This window comes from Corvus hawaiiensis, chromosome 24, assembly GCF_020740725.1.
Source record: "Corvus hawaiiensis isolate bCorHaw1 chromosome 24, bCorHaw1.pri.cur, whole genome shotgun sequence".
In the NCBI taxonomy this organism is placed as follows: Eukaryota; Metazoa; Chordata; class Aves; order Passeriformes; family Corvidae; genus Corvus; species Corvus hawaiiensis.
Genome location: NC_063236.1, coordinates 9,693,638 through 9,713,268, shown reverse-complemented (window position 1 = coordinate 9,713,268; position 19,631 = coordinate 9,693,638). Strand labels below are relative to the sequence as shown.

Here is a 19,631-nt window from a genome sequence, read left to right as displayed (position 1 = left end):
ATAAGAGTGAAAGATAACCTTGGGTTAGTCCCACTATTCCAGAGGCATCCTGCAACGAAATGCTGGGGACAAAGACCCTTCCCTGGTGGCACCAGGACATCCCCTCCCAGTCTGGGTCCCGTTCAGATAAACCCACCTGGTCGGTCCCGAGCAGCCCAGCCCGGGGAAGGCCAGCAGCCCGTGGACCTGGACAGCTGAACCATGAAGGATCTCCTCGGAAGGATCCTTCCCTTCCCTCTGGAACACCAGGAAAAGCTCTCAGTCCATGGAGGAGGAGGACAGCGACTGTCCCCAGGAGTCAACAAGTGAGTCAAATATACTGGAGCCGTCAGTGCCTCCCTGCCAGTCCCGCTGTGTGCGTTTCTGGGAGGTTTTCAGGGCTATTAATTAACCCTGAGCATTCCAGGGAAGGTGAATAATGAGCATCATTACAGACACTTCACAGCTGACTTGAGCAACATCAAAAAGGTCCAGGTTATTTGCCCACCAGTGGACAATGATGACAGAGCTCATTTCCTCCAGAGCAGCCTCTCATTTTCCCCACCAACACCTGCCATTAAAACACCCCATAAAATCAAAGTAACTCCAGCCTCTTTCAGCTGGCAGGAGAGTTCATGATAAATCAGTCTTAACTGTTTGCATAAGAAATCAAATTGGAGCATTGTTTTAATTCAGATATAACACACCTAAAAGCCGGACAGGAGCCTAATTGAAAACCACAAAACTCATTTATGTTAAAAAAAAGTGCTCCAGTCTCCCTCTTGCTCTCTGGCTCAGTCTGTTCACATTCAAAAGGAGTTTACAGCAGGAATACTCAATGAAAGCAAAGCTATCCCAAGCAGGCGTTTCCTATCCAATCCACAGAACAAATTCCTTCAGGTATAAATATTCAGCTGTGTGAAGTGTGTAAGTGCAGCACTGCTGTCTCGAAAGGAACTCACATTTTACTCCACTGCACCTCTTGTAAAGGAAGAAATGAGTATTTGACAGAGCCTGCAAAGCTCGAATTATGTGAATCATCATTTTTCTATCAGTTTATTGTCAGCTCCAGCAACACCCATTAATCAGCACAGCGTAGACCAGAGCGGGAACAAGGAGATGCTTATTTCTCATAAGCCTTTGTCAGAGAGCTGGCATTAAAATTCAGGTCCTCCTTTTTACACACACACATGTGCTTTATCATTTAGAAACCATTTATACTGCTCCAGCATTTACAATAAATGACTCAAGGTTCAATAAAAGACCTTACTACATACCCTGGTTGGAAGATACACAGGGTTCTGCCCAGTCTTTGTACAGTAGTAACTCCTACAATGAAATTAAAGTCTTCATCTGATTTTTTTTTTCTTTTCCTCTCTGATCCCATCCCGGTCTCCCTGGGGAAAAAAAATCACTTAGTTCCCAAAAAAAGCTTCTTCCACAGAAACACAGGTGCGACCCACCACACGAACTGCAGCCATCCACTAGGTGTCAAAGGGAGAAACACCCCTGTATTTTACACATATTTGTACAAATAAAACTTAGAATAATTTGAAGCCAGAGCACGAGACACAGATCCAGGCACTAATGTGGATTCCCAGCACCAGCTAAATCACAGAGTCAACACAGTATTCCCTGAAATGAAGCATCACATACTGCATTCTCCAGGCTGATCCTGGCAGGAAAAGTGCTGGTTTGGGTCTCCTCTGCACAGGTCAAGCTTGACCTGAGCCCTGATAACTCACTTCACTTTTCACTGGCTTAATGCCACTACACCAGCACAGTGTAGTTCAGCCCCTAGAAATCAGCACTAAAAAGAAAAAAAAAAAAAAAAAAAATTCAAATTTCATATTCATAGAATCCCAGACTGGTTCAGATTGGAAGGGACCTTAAAGCCCATCTGGTTCCATGGGCAGGGACACCTCCACCAGCCCAGGCTGCTCAAGTTTGAATTCAGATTTATCAAAGCCACTTGGACAGGAGGAAACGCGAGCACACGTAACCCACTGACTGCTGCAATGGGTGTGACTTATTTACCCTGCGTGTTTGAAGGCCCAGCCATGTGCCAGAGGAGCCCCTGAACGAGCTGGGGACAACCCTGGCCAAAATCAACACGGAACGGGAGCAAAGGCTCCGCCACAGCTCCTCTGCCAGCCCCGGCACTGGGAATGTTTGTGTTGGTTCACTGCGCAGGGACTGAAAACAACACACCCAAAATCAACCAACCAGCCCAACAGCCCAGCACAGACAGGCCAGAAATCGCCAGGAGGCTTCAGAGAGCCCAGGGATTCCTGGATCAACCAGCGCAGTTTCAGGGCAAACCCAGGGTCAGGTTAGTGAGGGAAGTTTCTCCATCCTCCCTGAGGAAAAAACACGGAGTGAGAGAAAGGAAACTTCCTCCAGAGCCAGTTTATCCAGAGATCCAACCAAGCCTGGGATATCCGTGTTTCTCAATCTCATTATTATGCACAAAATGATGAGCATCTGGTTTGGGTTTAGGGGTTTTGTTGGAAATATCTATACTTAGCAAAAGCCTGTGTCAGGAAGGTCTACATTATCTTAACAATACTGAACACACAAATAAATGGAGTAGTAAAACCTCCATTGAGAAAGTTACACATGTAACTTTCAATAAAACTTATTTAAATTTGATTTATATGCTGACAACATCTCAGATAACTTAGGAAATCCAGTTATTGGCACAGCAGAATTATGAATTATCAATACACGACATTTCATAAGCTCTTATTGCTCGTTAGGTATATAAATCATTGATGCCATTAAGCTGTGACTGACATTTGTAAATTCTCATGGTGGTGGACCTTTATTTACTATGGAGACACATTCCTGGGAAGAGCCAGGACAGATGGATTTGTTAGCACCATTTAAAATCCAACACTTTCACAGGAACATCAGAATAACTTACAGAGGGAAATGAGCAGTGAAAGCTTCAGATGCTCTGGTCCTATTTTTGTTTTGTAAAAGCCTGAATGGTAATTTCCCATTAACATGAGAGATCTGTTTTTTCACTCCCATAAAGCCATCAACTCTCTGAACAGAGCGAGTAACCTTATCAAAGCAAGCCCCTGCACCTTCCAGTCTGACTCACACTGAGACCATCTGGACAAAACATTCAGACAAGAGCTTTAAAAAAAAAAAAACCAACATCTTGAAACAAATTGCCAGACAGGATTACACAAAATGATCTGTCGAACGTGTTAGAGACAGCCAGAAAAATCTTTAAAAGCAGACAGAGGGGAGGAAACGTGGATCCTTCTGGGATCCACTTACGGCTTATCTTTTCACCTTCCAGCTTTTCCAGCTATAAAACCCAAGAGCAGATCATGCACCGGGGGTTCCAGGCAGCCTCAAGTCCTTCAGAGTCTCCAGAGATATCAAAGGATCAGGTCACTGTTAGGTCTGAGAGCTGGTCCTGTCCCTCTTAAGCCAGTTCTGGACCCATTTGTCCAATTCACCAGCTGCTCTTCCCAGTTACACCAGCAATCTCCCAGCACTAACACCGTGCCACTGCTCCCTCCTACCAACCAGAAAGAAAAAATACTCAGGGTATTCTTGCTCATTTCTACCTCAATTTCCCCTGACAGCAATCAGCAATGGCTCCAGCTATTAAATAACCCCCCAAATCTTGGACTTGATTATCCAGGGGAGTTTTTATCCTTTATCTGCCAAAGCAGACACGCTGATCCAGCCAAGGCACTGGATCCAGCTCATTGCACATTTGCCTTTCCCATTAACGAGCCCAGAGGTCATTTGCCAAAGGACACACAGATAAAGCAGACAAACTTTCCACTACTCCCCGACAGCTTAATTACTACCCAGAATCTGGAGCAAGCCATGACAACTTTGCATTCATTTCCACATTTCATTTTTATGACACTCCAACATCTGCAGAGGATGCTGTAATTAAAAAGGAATAAAATTATGGTTTAAAAAAAAACCCACCAACAAACCCTGGACACAGTCATTTGCGTGAAGAACATGGATTACACAGCAAGTACAGATGCTCTGCAGCAAGGGAGAGTCCGTGTGCAAGCTTTAACGCCCTGAATTACACACGCTGCTGCAGCCAGGGCAGACAAAAAGGAATTTGAAGCAAACCCCCTGCGTTTCACAGCACCACTGCTGACGTTACACTTGGCTGTCCCACAGCGTGGCTGGAAGCGTGCTCTGTGCTGGACTGGGAATTAACGAGATAAGCATAAGGCACCCATCCTCACAGCATTCCCACATCCAAGTAACCCAGACAGCAAGCCAGAGGGGTAAAGCCTCCCCTAGAACAGGATGTCCAGCTTTTAATCTCCTGAAGTGTAGCTAAGAAACCACTGCATGGGAAGGAAGTCAAGCCAATCAATCTGAAGACAGCGTGGTCCTCTCCAGTTCCCCACCTCAGCCCGACTTGAAAAACTTCCTTTTTAGGCACAGTGACACTGAGCAGCCTTGCAGATGATGGACAGAAGGACTGGGCTCACACCGATGCAGCTTGCATCAGCCACACCACTCAGCAATGCAAATTACCTTCCTCAAACTCGAGAGGCTGCAGAGGAAGGGGTCGAGGTGCCTGGTGACAGCAGCTGCTTCCCCTGTGGCAGCCACTGGAAGCAGAAGCATGTGGCAGCTTCCTCGCCTTAAAAAAAAAACAACTCTGCCCTTAAAAATAAAGCTGTAAGAGAAACTACTTCTTCCACCTGTCCTTTGTAGAGAGGATTTCAGATACCATCCTCCAAGAGGAGAGCTCCAACCCAAACTGCCCGATGGGCACACTCACCATGCCACCACACACTTCAAGCATTGACTCCTGCTGCAGCATCCACAACCATCCCAATTTAAATTTCAGATCAGCTTGTACTTTCCTTGATTTCACAACACACTCAAAATAGAACGAACAGAAAATTCTTTCCTGAAGAGGTTTCAGTTCCCTCTTTTCAAAATTGCGTCAACGACAGATGACAAGGCTGCTCCTCCTGTGGCACGCTGGGGTCTCCTCTCAGGAGCCATTTCCCTTCAGAAGCTCCACTCTCCCCAGCAAAGAAAAACAGTGAGAGGTCTCCAATACGAGGAGAAGATGCTGAAGGACCTGTGGCTCTCGGAATTGAAAACATCACAGCACACAATGGCCCGAACGTGCTGCAGCGGCCGCGGCTTTTCATTCCGGCCATTGTCCGCTAAGAATAGCCCAGAGCCCCACGGCCACATTGTGTGCTCCTGTCCACCTCCCTGCCAGAGCTATTTAAAGCCTGAAACAGCTTCTCCTTGGATGTCTGGCTGGGAAGTCACAGCCGAGGCAGTCTTGAGATTGGGGATTTTAAAGCTCTGCCCGCTCAGTGCAGTGTGGAGTTTGTGGCTAAAAACAACAGGAGAGGAGAACTTGCTGAGAGAAAACACCAGCGCAGGCATGGAGAGCTGCACAGGACAAGAAGCACATCCATGAGCCACCAGCTCCTTCACAGGATCACACGACATTCAGGTTGGAAAAGACCTCCAGGATCCTCAAGTCCAGGCTGTGACCGATCCCCACCGTGTCACCCAGACCATGAAGTGCCACCTTCCCAACAGGAGCTGGCTGCTGCTGCCTCCAAGGCCACCTCCTTTTCCAATCTGGATAAGGTTTTAAAGACTATCCCTGACAGACAAAGGCACAGAGATTTACAGCACAGAGATGCACAGTGAACTGTGCTCACACAGTAAAAATATATCCCAGGTACACTGCTCCAAGTGTGCCTGCACTGAGCCACAATCCCGTGATTTTCCACTGAATTACCTGAATTTTCCACTGAATTACCTGGCTAGGGGCTGTACAGAGATCATTCGGGTGCTCCTCTGGCACATTGCTGGGGTTTCAAATAGTGAGGGTCAATTTTCCATTGAATTTCCTGAACCACCTTGAATTACTAAAATCCCACTGATCCAGCATTATTCCTACACTGACAAAGACAACAGGTACTGGGTCAATCACAAAACCACACAGCACAGAAGCTGAAATCAGCAGCCACTCCACTTTCCAAGAACAGAACAACACCAGCTAGCCTCTACCACTGGCAAGGAAATCCAAATATATCAAAACCAGCAGGCACACGCTGGGAATAAATGCCAGTGCCCAGGGATGCTGCTCATCTCAGCACGACTTCTTAATTCTTTGTGAATGATATCCCATTCACAAAAATAAAGCCATGGACTCAGGCAATTTCTATAAACATTAATTGCTGTGATTTGTAATTGTCACAGAAATATCAGCCTTTAAAAAAATCCCACGTTACTCAAGCCCCAGGAGCCCCATCAGCACCTCGGTGCTCCTAAGACATCTGCAAATCCTAGGCAGGATTTCTCCTTCTATCTGCAGCTGTGCAGAGCCAAAAGCTCCTCCTGGCTCCACTTTGGGTCCAAAAGGAACAGAAAAGTGATTCATCCTCCCACTCTGCATCCAGGCTCCCATTTCTCTCCCGGAGCTGCCAAGAGGAGCCGGAGCCCACCACCTTTGGCAGCTTGGAGCACTCCAGCACCGAGGCAGGAGTCACTCCCAGCCCTCCCAACAGTGGGAACATTTGGTGACATTTCCACTGCTACAAACAGGGAATGAATTTGAATCAGGACCTATAAAAGATGAAGGTTGAGTCATCCACGCCGACTTCTCGTGCATGAAACTGCTTCTTCCCCATTTGCTGCATGTGAACGGTGTATTAAAGAAAATATTATCAAGGAACCTCTTTAGCAAGCAAAGAAAAAAGAAAGCAGCCCTCAAAAATGAACTCACTGATGAGTTCTCTTCCACTTGCTGCGCTCACTGGACTTCTGACTTCATCTAGAACAACCCTGCCAACGGGAGAAAACTGAAAATAACCTCTACCCAAATCAAAATGACAGCAATTAAGCCATTAACAAGCAGCTTGGTGAGTTCAGGCCATGAGCCTGGAGTATTAAATGGCATTTTAAGCCTTTCTAGGGAAGAATCACTGCTTGCTGTCACAACTCTCCAAAGGATTGAGTGGATGGTTACAGAATTTATGCTCAAAAAAGCTGCATCTGGCTGAGCAAGAGAACTAAAATTAACCCAAAAAAAAAATCTCCACGCCAGCAAATTAATAGTAGGTGTAGAAAAATATAAAGACACCCTGTCTGCACTATTAGTTTACTTAGAGTAACCACGTTATTAACCAATTTGCCATCAGTAATAGAAGCCATCCCCAGTGCCACCACTAGCAGAGAACTCCCAGTCTGCAGAAAACACTGGGATGAACAGCCTGACCTCAAACCAAGCCCTGGCACGCAGAAAATGAAATCACCAAGGAACCAGGCACTCGCTGAAATTCCAAGTCCAGCCTAACTATTGCCAGGGCAAAGTGGATTTCTCTTTGCTCCTGACACACTTTTCCCCTTCCTCCAACACATCCGATTGCTCTGCAGCGTTTTCCCTGCGTGTTCTACTCCCAGATGCCAACAAAAGCCAGGCATCAACACCTTCAGCTGGGTTAACAGCCTGTGGGGGCACCGAGAAAGGAGCTGCCTGTCCCTCCTCTTGCTGGGCAAAACAGGTCAGAAAGCAGGAGAGAATTCCCAGCACCAGGCACTAAAAACAAGGAGAAGCTCTCTGCAGCACCACAGGGAATCTTCTGTTTCCTCTTCCCCACAAACACCCCAAAAATCCATCCCCCAGGAATGAGGGAGCCCACTCCAAGGAAACAGAGCCTGTTCTACACCAGGAAAGGACAGGCAATCACAAATAGTTTGCTGTGCTTGCTCTACCCCCCAAAAAAATATATTTAACATTCACAAACTTCCTCCTGTTTAAATTCAAACTCTTCCCAAGGCTTAGCCTCAGTGGGAGAGTGAAGGTTGGCTTCAACACTAAGGGTTCCTCACAGATGCACAGAAGTGGCAACACAGTCCCAGTGCAGGAGGTGGCAAAATGAGCATCCTTCACATTCTCACCTGGTCCCTTCTTCTTGGCAGCTGAAAAGATTTCAAAGTTTTAAAAGATAAATTCGACATCTAGGACTGGCAAAGCAGTATCTTTGCCAGCACTGAAGTTCACACAAGCCTTCCACTCCTAAAAATAAAACTCAAAGAAAACAGCCACTCAAACTCAATCCCAGCGGAGCAAAAAGAACTTTGGGAGAATCACAAAAAACTGGCGTTTAAAAATAGCAAACCTGTTTGTTTGTGTTGGGAGATTTCAGGGGAGTGTTTATTTCCATCTTAATCCCCAAAACAGCAGGAATCAGGGAAGGGGGGGGAAAAGTGAAGGGAGAGAGGAATCAAAGGAAGGGATAACTGCAGACACATTCCAGCTTCCTGACAATCTGATTCCAGACTGTACAAAGTTCTGACTCATTCATGGAGCTGTTTCTGATTGTTCTTTGCAGTCAGTTTTATTTGAGGGATGAGCTGCATCCCCCTCTCCCTGTTTCCAGCTGATCCAGGGAGCACCCTTGGCTGGACAGACACCTCATTCAGCATCACCCTGGGATTTGTCCTTCTGTCCCCTCCAAAAAGCCAGAGGAACAAAAAAATCACAAAGTAAAAGCACTGTAAAAGTGCAGTTATCTCCTGTGTCCAAGTCATTTTTCTTGACAAGAAGAGGCACATCCTGTCCAGCCACGCAGGCTGCACTGCCAGACAAAAAAAAAAAGATTTTAAAAAGTTCAGTGTTCTCTCAACATGTTTCAAGATGTGTAACTGAATCCCATAAATCTCACCAGAGACCTTGATTTAGGTCATTTCGAGTAATTCACTACCATTTAATCTCCTCACCTACTTTCGGGCTGCTTGGAACACAATGGCTGAGCAGCATGTGCTGAAAGCCCCAGTTCAGGGACTCGGGGAACACAGACTCCTAAAAAAGATCCGGATCAAGGGCAGGAGGATCCCTGCCCTCAGCCAAGGGAAAAAACCAGCTCCCACAAAGCTCTGACACTCTCACACCAGAACAAAGGCTGGTTTCAACTGGATGCTCTTTCAATGATCATAAATAATTTTTTCAAAAGGAAAAGGGATTTAATTTTAAAGGAAAAAGAAAGTAAATTGTTATTGCATGGATGCTATAAATGCACATGCAGTTATACCCACCAATAATTTGATAATTTGGCTTTAAGGTAGCTGAGAGAGAACATTTATAATGCTTAAAATGAGCCACAGGAAGTTTCAGAATCAGAATTCTCCAAAAGGCAACCCTGGCTTTTGGGTTTATTGGGTTTTTCAAGCATCAAAGATGCAAGAGTTCTCAATTTTAACTATTATATATCATGTATAAACTCTCTCACTTACACTAAGAGGCAAGGGAGACCAAAACCTAAGCATAGCTAAGATGTTAAGTGAAATTTAGACAGTGATACAGTAACAAAATATAAACTTCAAGAAATCTGTGATCCAGCTGAAGAGCTCTTTAGTGCATTGAGAAGAACATTGTGCTTGGGCTTCTTCAAAACAAAGCCAGATAAATAAATACTTCATACACGGATTGATAAAAATGTGAAACGAAAAGTGCTTTCCTACCATCTGATAGAACCCACCCTCTGTAAGAGAAATGAGCACGTGTGCTCTAAAAAAATTCATGGTCAACAGATTTTGGTGTTATTGCCATAAGCAGGAGCAGTGAGACTTCAGGGGGATCTTTGCTTTGTTAACAAAATCAGCTTTGAGGGAAGCACACGACAAGAAGCAATAAAAGAAAGAGGCTGGGAGGGAAAAGGAACCTGTTTTCCTTGTACTTCCCAGAGCTGGATTTATTCTTCCTATCGCTGTCAAAGATTCAGAGTCATTCTGCAAACACAGCACAACCTCCCCACAAGACAGCCCAGGCAGGGCTGGCTGGACGCTGATGGCTTTCATTAAAAAAAAAATAATAAAAATCTACTTACTCTTCCCATGCCCTGCACACACCTCTCCATGCAGGATCTCAAAGCAGCCTCCTCCTTGAAAGGAGAGGCATCGATCTTTTGGGACTGATAAATGTGTTTAAACAGTCAACATATAAATAACTCCTTACAGCAAGGACCACAGCAAGCCTCCCCCAAGATGCAGAATCCTTAAATTAAAGGTAACAGCAAATTAGCAGCACTTTCATCCCAACCATGGCAGCTGGTGGAGCTGCTCTGGGTCTGGGAGAGGGTGGGGTACAATGGGAAGTATTTGCATGAAGCCTAATCCTAAAACCACTGCAAACGATGTGAGGGAGCTGGAAAAGGCAACAGAGCTCGGAGAAAATTATAGCTGCTCCTCCAGCTCCCAGCCAGTGTTTATTGTGGAATTCACAAGTTACAGATGCTGCGCTCTGGAGGAACCTCCAGCAGCAGAAAAACAACATCAGCTCTCATCCCTCCATATGGGTTTGTCTCGTTCCTTCCCAAAATACTGATGGAGCCTCGGATCTGGGTCCAGTTCTGAGCCTCTCACTTCAGGAAGGACAAGCAAATCCAGGAGTCAGGAGCAGCCAAGCAGCAAATGGATAAATCACAGCAAGAATGGCCAACTGTTCAGGGTGTTCACCAGAAAACAGCTCCGAGTTTCAGAGCAAAATAAAACAAAAACCCCCAACAAAACCAAACCAAAACACTTCCTTCACTGCCAAAAGCTGTCACTGCTTTCAAGACATAAACGAAAGCTCTACCTGTAGGGATTTTCCAGAGGGGCCAGGGCCAGAATTTTTTCCTGATTTAAAACTGAAACCAAACTACCACCTGAGTTTCCACGGACACGTTTGGTGGGGAGCATTTTTAGCCAAGATTTCCAGGGAGAAAGTGTGAAAAGTGGAAATTAACGGATGCAAGGAGCCCTTCCCAGCTATATTCTATAAAGTTCACTGTGATGGGGGAAATAATTTGGCATAAAGCTGAAATTAAGATTAATTCCTTAAGTATGAAGACAATGGTTATAAATGTGTTTGGCATTAGACGACTGGCCTAAATAAAAAGTTCTCTCTTACACTTTTATGTAAATTAATTTATCATTACAGTCAGAAATTAATTATATAATGGAAGGTAACACCAGCATATGGATTGATGAAAGTTCAAACCAACCTCAGAGCAAACACAGGCAATCTGGATGGCATAAGGAGGGAGAAGAGGCAATTTAGCACCCAGCAATGAGCACTCACACACACACACACACACACACACAGAGGAAATAAAATCAACACTCAAGGGGTTCAAAACTCCAAGGGGTGCTCAGCCCAAGTTCTGAGTTTATCCAACAACCCTGGTCAGCAGAGCTGAAATCTTTGCCAACACAAGTTCCCTGCTAAGGAACCTCACACAACTCAGCAGAGACAAAATTTTGACTTGCAAATAACCAGAACCCAGTAATGTCACAGCTCTGATGAACCTGGCTGAGCTCAGAATATTTAAGCCTCTCCCAGCGTGTCTGTGGGTGCTGTCCATCCTCCCTGTTTCCCATTTTGTTTTTCATTTCTACAGCACAACTCACAAGTGCCGAAAAAAGGAAAGGCAAAAAAAGAAAAAGAAACAGAACAAGGAGTATCCAGAGTTTTTAGACATTCCAGCTCCAGGGGGAAAACACGAGAGCACAATTTCATTCATAGCAAGTTGAGTTTCCATCCAAACATCATCAGTGTATCCTGTGACCTTTGCAGTGCTGCATTTCTCCCTCCCTTTTCCAGCTGCACACTTTAAAGTCGTTTACTGGCAGAGCCTTTTGTTCCTGTTTCAGCATCCTTCTGCAGCGCTGCGTCCCTCCCCGTGGAGCTGGGACACACACGGGCACAAGGAGCACAAATACTGGTGGTTTACTGGTATTTTTTTAAAGGGGAGCTGGGATGAAGCCTCTTCCTCCTTCACCAGATGGAGAGAACACAGAAAAGTTAGGAAGGGTTACATTCATTAAAGAGACCAAAGCACAGCCAGGCTCCTTTCCAAAACCACTTCACAGGGATGCTCATTTATTCCATTTCTGAGCGACTGCTTATCAAACACTGGGGCAAAACCTCCACAGGCCTGCTCGGGGATCTGCACCTCCACACTCTGGTTTGTCATTGTCACTCATTTCTTCATCCCCTGCACAGATTAACAAAAATTGAGCCTTTTTTTTTCCCCTCACAGCAACACCAGCTGCTTCATTTATGTGTTTTTCTGTCCTGGGCTTTCAGGCTCATGGGACTCATCAAAACACACCCATGATAATTTGCTTTATGGATCAAAGGTGTGAATTTACATCTACCAATAACCAAAATAATAAATAGATAAATAAATTTAAAAATAGATACCTAGATAAAACTTTGACAGTGGATTTGCCCAGTGCCCCTGTCAGGAAGGCAGCCCTGGCAGCGGGAAGGCATCTCAGCATCTTGGCAAATCCAAACAATTCCCTCATTCTGCTTTACAGGCACTTGATCCAGCTCTGCCTTCCAGGAAGGTGGAAGAGCACCAGCTTTCCAGCAAGCTTCATTTCCACTCAGGGATGGTTATTCACAGTGCCACCGACTGCTCAGGAGGAGTTCACTCCTCACAGTTGTGATTTCCCAGGAAAACACTTGAGACAGCTTCCTCCAGCCCTTCCCAGGGGAACTGGGGTGGAAGAAGGAGAATTGTCACATGCCAGGGAGCCCCCACCAGCCACCAGCTGGCCGTGGTTGCCACAGCCCTGCCCAGACTGAGGAATTGTGTCTGGCTGATGAGTGGAAGTTTCTTGGACGCATAATCCTATCCCAAAAAATTCCCTATATTTTAATAACAAGCAGTGCTAATGAAATATGTGAATAACTCCTATTTTTTTTTTTTTTTCCCTAAAAGCAGAATAATCACATAAAATGTCTTTTGGTACCACATAGAGCAGAAGAACAGCAAGAGCCCTGCTCCAGGGTGAACTTGCATGAAGAAAAGGGTATTGTGGAATTTCCCACCTAAATTCCCAAATTTAGAGCATGCCCTGCAGTGGGCCTGGGCTGCTGGCCCAAGACACACTCAGGGACTCATTCCCAGGCAACAACTGTCGTTATTTTAAGGAGGTTCAATTTGCAAGCACTCCCCATCTATAAATTGCATCGTTCCATGGTTTCCTCCCTGCAGGAAAACCATCGTCCAATGACAGCGGTACAGAAACAAACCAAAAATCCTTCCCTGCTTGAACCAAGAGGCTCTTTCTGGAAAGCACTATGATTTAAGGAAAAAAAAAAACCAAAAAACAAAACCAACCCAAAACCAATGTCAGATGTAGTAGCACCGCCCAGCTCACCCTGCTGCAGCACTTCAGGGCTGGAGATTAAAATTTAGAGTTAATCTGGTTATTTGGCTCCTTCTCAAGAGTCAAAAAGCCAGGAGCTGCTCATGTGCCACAGGATAAGGCTGCTCCCCTGGCCTAATTCAGCCCATTTCACACAAACCAATGTGAAGCATTGCTGGAAACACTTAAAGATCTAAGAATCTCTGTACCACATTTAGCAACACCTTCAGAGAAGCTATGATTAACTCTCAACTCAAAGCAAAACAACTGGGTCAGAAGATTTCGAGTTTAACAACAGCAAATAGTTACTTTGATGGCAAAAAATTAAAATGTTTTAAATGGTTCCAATCCATTTACAGCATCTACTTGGAAAAACACCAGTTGAGCTCCCTCACTTTACGTCCATAGGGTTTGTGACTTTAAACACATCAAGAGTTTCAATGACCATTATCCAGGGATTTCACAGAAAGAACGTCCTGTTTTTTCTCCTGGAGTATTGCAATTTTGGAAGAAAGGGAGAGAAAGTAGAAATGGAGACTGCTCTCTACTGATGGAATTACTGCCAGGTCAAGACTCTTTCTCCCATTTTCTTCCACCTTTTATCCCGCAGCAAATCCCACAACTGCATTGGCACCCATTGCCTCCCAAACACTGACAGCATTCCAAGAGCAGGACACCCGTGATGTCATAGGAATTCTCAGAGAGAAACCATGAAATCTGTGAAAGTCATACCGAAAAATGAACTAAATAAAGTCCTGAGTAATGAATATCAACTGTGCATGGCAGAGCGAAAGCCATTCAAGGGAACATGTGTTTGAACATACTTTCCATCTCAACAAAGGTTCAGATTTTTCACTCTTCATAACGACAGCTGAAAAAAGTTCACCAGGCAGAGAGACTCTTCCAAGTAAATCCCCAAAATGGCCAAAAAAAATTAGTAAGGATTTAAAAGCAAAAGAATAAAAGAGGATTCGAGCCTTTTAACTGACAGGAAAAGGGAAAGATACTAATTTGTAAGCTCACCACAAAGGAAATCACTTCGAGCTAAGGAAAAATGTCCTGTCCCTTAGCTGGGACTCAGGGAAAACTGGCTGTTACCAGTAAACTTTTTATAGAATCCTACTGGAGTTACACTGGCAGTTCCTTCTGCTTTTGGAGGGAACTGAAGCACTTAAGAGGATGGAGTGGTCTGGTCAGCTTTGGTCTCCAGCCTTCCAACACCTGAAGAAACTGCAAAAGAGGGATTTTGGAGCTGGAAAGGAAGGACGGCAGACTCTGCATTCTTTCACCTCTTTCCATCCTCATTAATAATCCATTAGCAGGAGCTGGACACAAAAACACAAACTATTGCTGGAACATCAAGGCAGTCTCCCAACGCCCCCTTCCCCCTTTCTGGCACCAAGGCTGCTTGGCTGGCCCAATCCAGCTCCAAAACTCAAGGGATTAGCACTATCAGGAACTGCAGAAAACCAGATGATTCCACAGCAATTCCAGAGCCGGAGTTTGGAGCAAGTCATTGTTGCAAACAAATGGAATCACTTACAGGCACAGAGCCGTGATTAACTGCAAAAACCCCTTAAAAGGTAGTTTTACATTTTAAATGGGAACGTTAATCCAACCCGTACAGAGTCAAAATATCAGAATTCAGGACTATTTCACTCAACCACACCGGGGTGAGTGGCTGAAAAGTCTCTTTACAGAGTTTATTAAAAACTCTGGGAATCCCCACCCAAGTGGTGCAAGGATCAGTCACAGTGTGCAGTGACCAACCCGGGGACCTGAACAGGAGATGAACACAAAAGAAGAATCAAATTTATATGTAACATCAACACCACTGAAAAATCCCAAAATGCACAGGTTCAGCAGTAAAATTCATGACAGTGATTTCAGCTGAGTGATCTAAAAATCTGAAGACAGTTCTGTAAAAAAAAAAACAAACCCTGCAGCTATTGAGGGAAATGCCAATTTTTGGTCCAAATCATCACACTTCCCTTCCACCCCCCCAAATTACAGCTGCTGACCCCCGTCACAGCTACTTCTGCAATCTTTCACACCCAGAAGGGCTGGACCACTCCAGAGAGTTCACCAGGATTAAAAACTGCCAAGCATCCCTCAGGAAGATGGACCATACAAATGAGATTTCCACACAGCATTTAAAGCAAAAAATCACAATCAGATCAAACACACTCTCAGATGTTCAACCCAGAGAGGAAAAAGGGATTTATCCGAAATTTATCAGCCATTTTGGGGAGGTTTAAAGGAAAGTTTTAGACATTTCAGTAGCCCGAGTGTGATGGCAGCTGGGAGGTTGCCTGAAGTTGTTCTTATCAGGAATCTTCCCTTAGCAAAGACAAACTCAGCTCAGCAACCACGCAGCCACCTCTGGGCTCTGCTTGCTCCTGCTGTAAGTTACCTCATCCATTTGTCATATTTTTAGCACTTTTTGGGCTGGGCTGCAAGATCTGCAAGAGATGCATTTTAACCTTTGCTAGCGACTCCTCAAGGACAGAAGTGGTTTATGAGCCCTCGCTGAGTAAAAAAATGTCAGTATTAAATTTCTGCAGCTCAAACCATGGAGCTATTTACTGAAGCTTTATACAAACTAATTAAATATAAGGCTCTCGTGGGATACGAGGAGAAAGAAAAGGAGAATTAAGAGATAAATCACTGGCTTTTCTTTCCTCAGCAAGTGTACACTCCAATTTAATATATTAAACCAAAAAACAGCCCGGCAGTCCTTGCTCAGGCACACAGCAGCAGCATCCCAATCTCACATGGCACGCACTGCACAGCACAAATTAATTATCTCTGCCTTCCCACAACTTGCACAAAGGAATTGGGAGAGACAATCCAGACAAGGGGATGAGCTTGAGATATCAAAGGCTCCATATGCAGCCCACGGAACCTCACTTTGCAGCTTCACAGGGCTCCCAGTCCCTGTGGGCACACGGCCCGGGGAGGTATCAAAGCAGCGCTTCCCTCCCCGGCCGAACCCGGGCCATCCTGGCAGGAGAATTCCCACTGCTTGACACGGAGCCATGCTGGAGTTTCCTCAGAAAGAGGCACTCCAAGGAGTCCCACGGGAAGAGCCCAGTAACTGTGGGACCCTCTGCAGGAGCAGAGAGGACAAACCATGGAACCAATGGAGAAAGATTCAAGGTCAGTGCAGGTGTTGGGGAAAATCAACGTGTGTGGGCACCTCTGGGGGTCAATTCCCTTCTGGAGAAGAGCGGGTTTGTAGCTGAACCTCCAGATGCTGGAGGCCGTGGGATCACTGGGCAAATCCAGGTCACCCAGCACATCCTCTGGTGGTCAGTCACAGGGTCAGACCAAGAACTCAAAGCTTTATCCAGCCTGGTTCCAGCCACGTCCACAGATGCACAGCCTGACCTCAGCCACAGTGGACAGCGTCACCAGGAAGGAACCTCTCGTTCCCTCCACGCCCCCTGACCGCTGCACAGCAACTTTGGTTCAAAGTCTTCAACTCCAGAAACTCATTTCATTCAAGTGTTGATCTCCCCACACATACAAACCACAGGAAGAGCCAATTCCAAGCCAAAAGAGGCAGAGATGTGGCTGCTGGGAGACAACAAACACCTAAAGCTCGTGGTTAAGGAGAAGAAAAAGTTTCATTCATCCACGCCCCATCCCTGGAAGTGCCCAAGGCCAGGCTGGACAGGGCTTGGAGCAACCTGGGATAGTGAAAGGTGTCCCTGCCCATGAGCTGAGCTTTAAGGTCCCTCCCAACCCAAACCATTCCATGATCCTTTGCCCTGCTACCCCTTTTTCAATAAAAAACACCAAGCTCATTCAGCCACAGAAAATCAAAAATTTTGCATAGCGATGATCTATTAATCAAGCCATTCTTTAAATGGTTTCTGATTAACCACTTAAGGCTATTAAATTTTTAAACAAAGCTCCATCATTCCATTAGCAATCATTTAAAGTGCTTAAGGAGGTGTTTGTGGATTAAGGGTTTTAAACGAAGCCTCTAAACACAGCTCCCAGCACAGAGCCAGGACAGAGGGAAGCAAAAAAAAACGCCCTAAGTTTCTAAATGCCAGCAAAAAATATCCGAGTTTTCTCATCAGAGAAGCAGATGCCACCTCACAATTCGTGCAGCACTCCAACACGTGATTCACCTCACCCCCACAAGCACTGCTCCACTTCCCAACACCGGGAAAAGATATCAAACAGCCTCCACCAGAGCTAACAGCATTTCCACGCCATTCCCACAATCAAGGGCAGAATTTGACCAGGACACCAGAATCTTCCTGGAAGGACCTTGGTATGTTTGGTGACAAGGCAGCATCACCACAGCTGTGCATTTCAGTGGATTTAGCCCATCTCATCTTGCCACTGCGATGGAGAGACCAGCACATCCCTGGAATTACAGGTGAGACATTCCCTAAGGAATCACAGCACTATCCAGCTCGGAACCGAGGTATCTGTGGGATGTAAAGCAAGGTTTGTGGTGTTTTAAAAGGAGTAAAGTCTCCCCCCAAAGTTGGTACCTAAAGGCAGGGCAAGAACGATCCCCATTGTCAAAGCAGCTCCCGAAAAGTCGATGCCAGGTGGCAAAGGAAAGCTCCCCCTCTGAAATAAAGGAGGGGATGTGGGACAGGGTGGTTACAGGACTGTCCTGTGCATTTCTGAGCTGCCTGGTCCCTCTACACCTCCCTCCCAAGGAGGACAGGAGATGGATCAGCACCTCCTTCCCCACTCCTGCGGTCCCTGCGCTGGGAGAGGGACGAGCATCCCGAGGTGAACTCCTCGCTGCCCTCACCACTAATTCAGGAAGGAAACCCCCTTCTCCCAGCTCCTCCTGATCCCTTCACATACTTCCGGCCTCCTTAACTTCCCATATCTAAGAGAGCAACATTTTATAAGGCCAAAAAGCCAAAAAAACCATAAACCCATGTGCCACTACTGCGATCCACTTTTGGGAGCACATTTCAGGTGAATTGACAGCCCTTTGCACAAGCACCTCCAGAGATGAGCTGAGTTCTGGCAGCTACAAGGAAGGCTCCTTCCCATTTTCCCCATTTTCCTGGTCTCTTGCCTGAAAAGGAAGGGAAAGCTTTCTAATTCATGCGAGAGCTGAGAGGTGAGAGGATGCGCTTTGCTAATTCTAAAGCCTCGCTTTCATATTATTCCCAAATATTGTGACTGCGAGCTCGGATCTATCACGCTCATTTTGATGGGGTAAATAATGAAAGAACCTACAAGCCTCTAATTTTACATTGACTGCAATTCCCAGTTCCAAAGACAGCTCGAAAACAGGAATAGAAACTAAACCAGTAAAAGAGAAACACGCCCTTCTCCATTTCTAACTTTAAGAACCTCAAAATTTAAAAAAAAAATAAGATAAACTCTTACACAGCTTCATATTTGCTCAAATAAGCATTTTTCAACATAAATACCCAAACTGCTTCTAGGTCCAGGGCACTGGGGTCAGTGTAGGACAACATGTTCTAATGATTTGCAACCAACAAGCAGCCCCCCCTTCCCCAGCAGGAAAAATAACCGAGCACCTAATTGCAAAACAATATCTTAATTGTCAATTTTAATCTAGGTTTCCTACTCAGATTTAAATCTGGCTTTCTTTTTTTCAAATTGCATTGATTTAACTCAATCAACCCTGCCCGAAGGCCATCTTTCCTGCCTGCTCTGAGCATACCAAGCAAGTTTTAACCAATTAGATAAATCACTGAATCTCGTAACTTCCTAGCAGCGACGTATCACGCCATGCACAAGCCCTAATTATTCTTTTAAATGCATATGATCCCGAAAACTTCGCAAAAATAAGCAGCTGAGGGGGGCATTTCACCATCTTTTATTTTTTTTAACGTAGGGCACATGATGGCCTGAAACCCAGCCAGCTGAATTCTGCAGAGGACTTGCATGGTCATTGCAAAAGGTGCTGTTTAAACCCATTGATTATTCCCTGGGATGATGGGAATAACGCTGCTGCACGAGTTTTATTCATTGCTAAGTGTGTGCATTTCTGTGTGTGTGTACACCCACACCCACACCGCAGCCTCGAGGTGTTACACTCCAGCACGGCAAGGAAAAGCAGGCAGGGAATATTATGGACTCACCCCGAGCGAAATCCCGAATAATGGAAGTTTCTAGCACAAACAGCTTCCCAGGGACCCTCGAGCACAGTCCCCCATCAGCAGCAGTGGAAATATGCTCCTCTGACACTGCACAGATTGTTCAAAGATTCCCATGACAGGCAGAGGATTAAAAAGCAATTCCCTGCCTCTCGTATTTCACATGCAAAGCCGCCTTTCAGAACGGCAGGCAGGAAAATATGGATCTCCCCGAACTCAAAAACGTGTGCATTCCCTAAAAAGCCCCCGCTGTGGTACCTTAAAAAGGGCAACACCAAAGCAGGAACTACCCCATGGGGACAAGACACGGCGCTGCAAACCCGACCCAGCTTTGTATTACGAAAAAAG

General features: G+C 45.5%; 1 protein-coding gene across 5 annotated transcripts in view; it reads right to left on the bottom strand.

Moving 5' to 3' along the window:
* SRGAP2 (SLIT-ROBO Rho GTPase activating protein 2) overlaps positions 1 to 19,631 on the bottom strand; it is a 97,449-nt gene that overhangs the window by 75,940 nt on the left and 1,878 nt on the right. The window contains exon 1 of one of the 5 annotated variants that reach the window (XM_048327720.1): positions 19,269 to 19,289. The exons of 3 other annotated variants lie outside the window; for them this stretch is intronic. Coding sequence is in view for 1 of the 2 variants with exons in the window: in XM_048327717.1 (XP_048183674.1) it covers positions 137 to 203 (67 nt within the window). In the remaining variant the exon portion in view is untranslated. Of the gene's footprint in view, positions 1 to 136; positions 264 to 19,268; positions 19,290 to 19,631 lie in introns of those variants that run through there. One more of the 5 variants, XM_048327717.1, reaches the window with a different exon arrangement.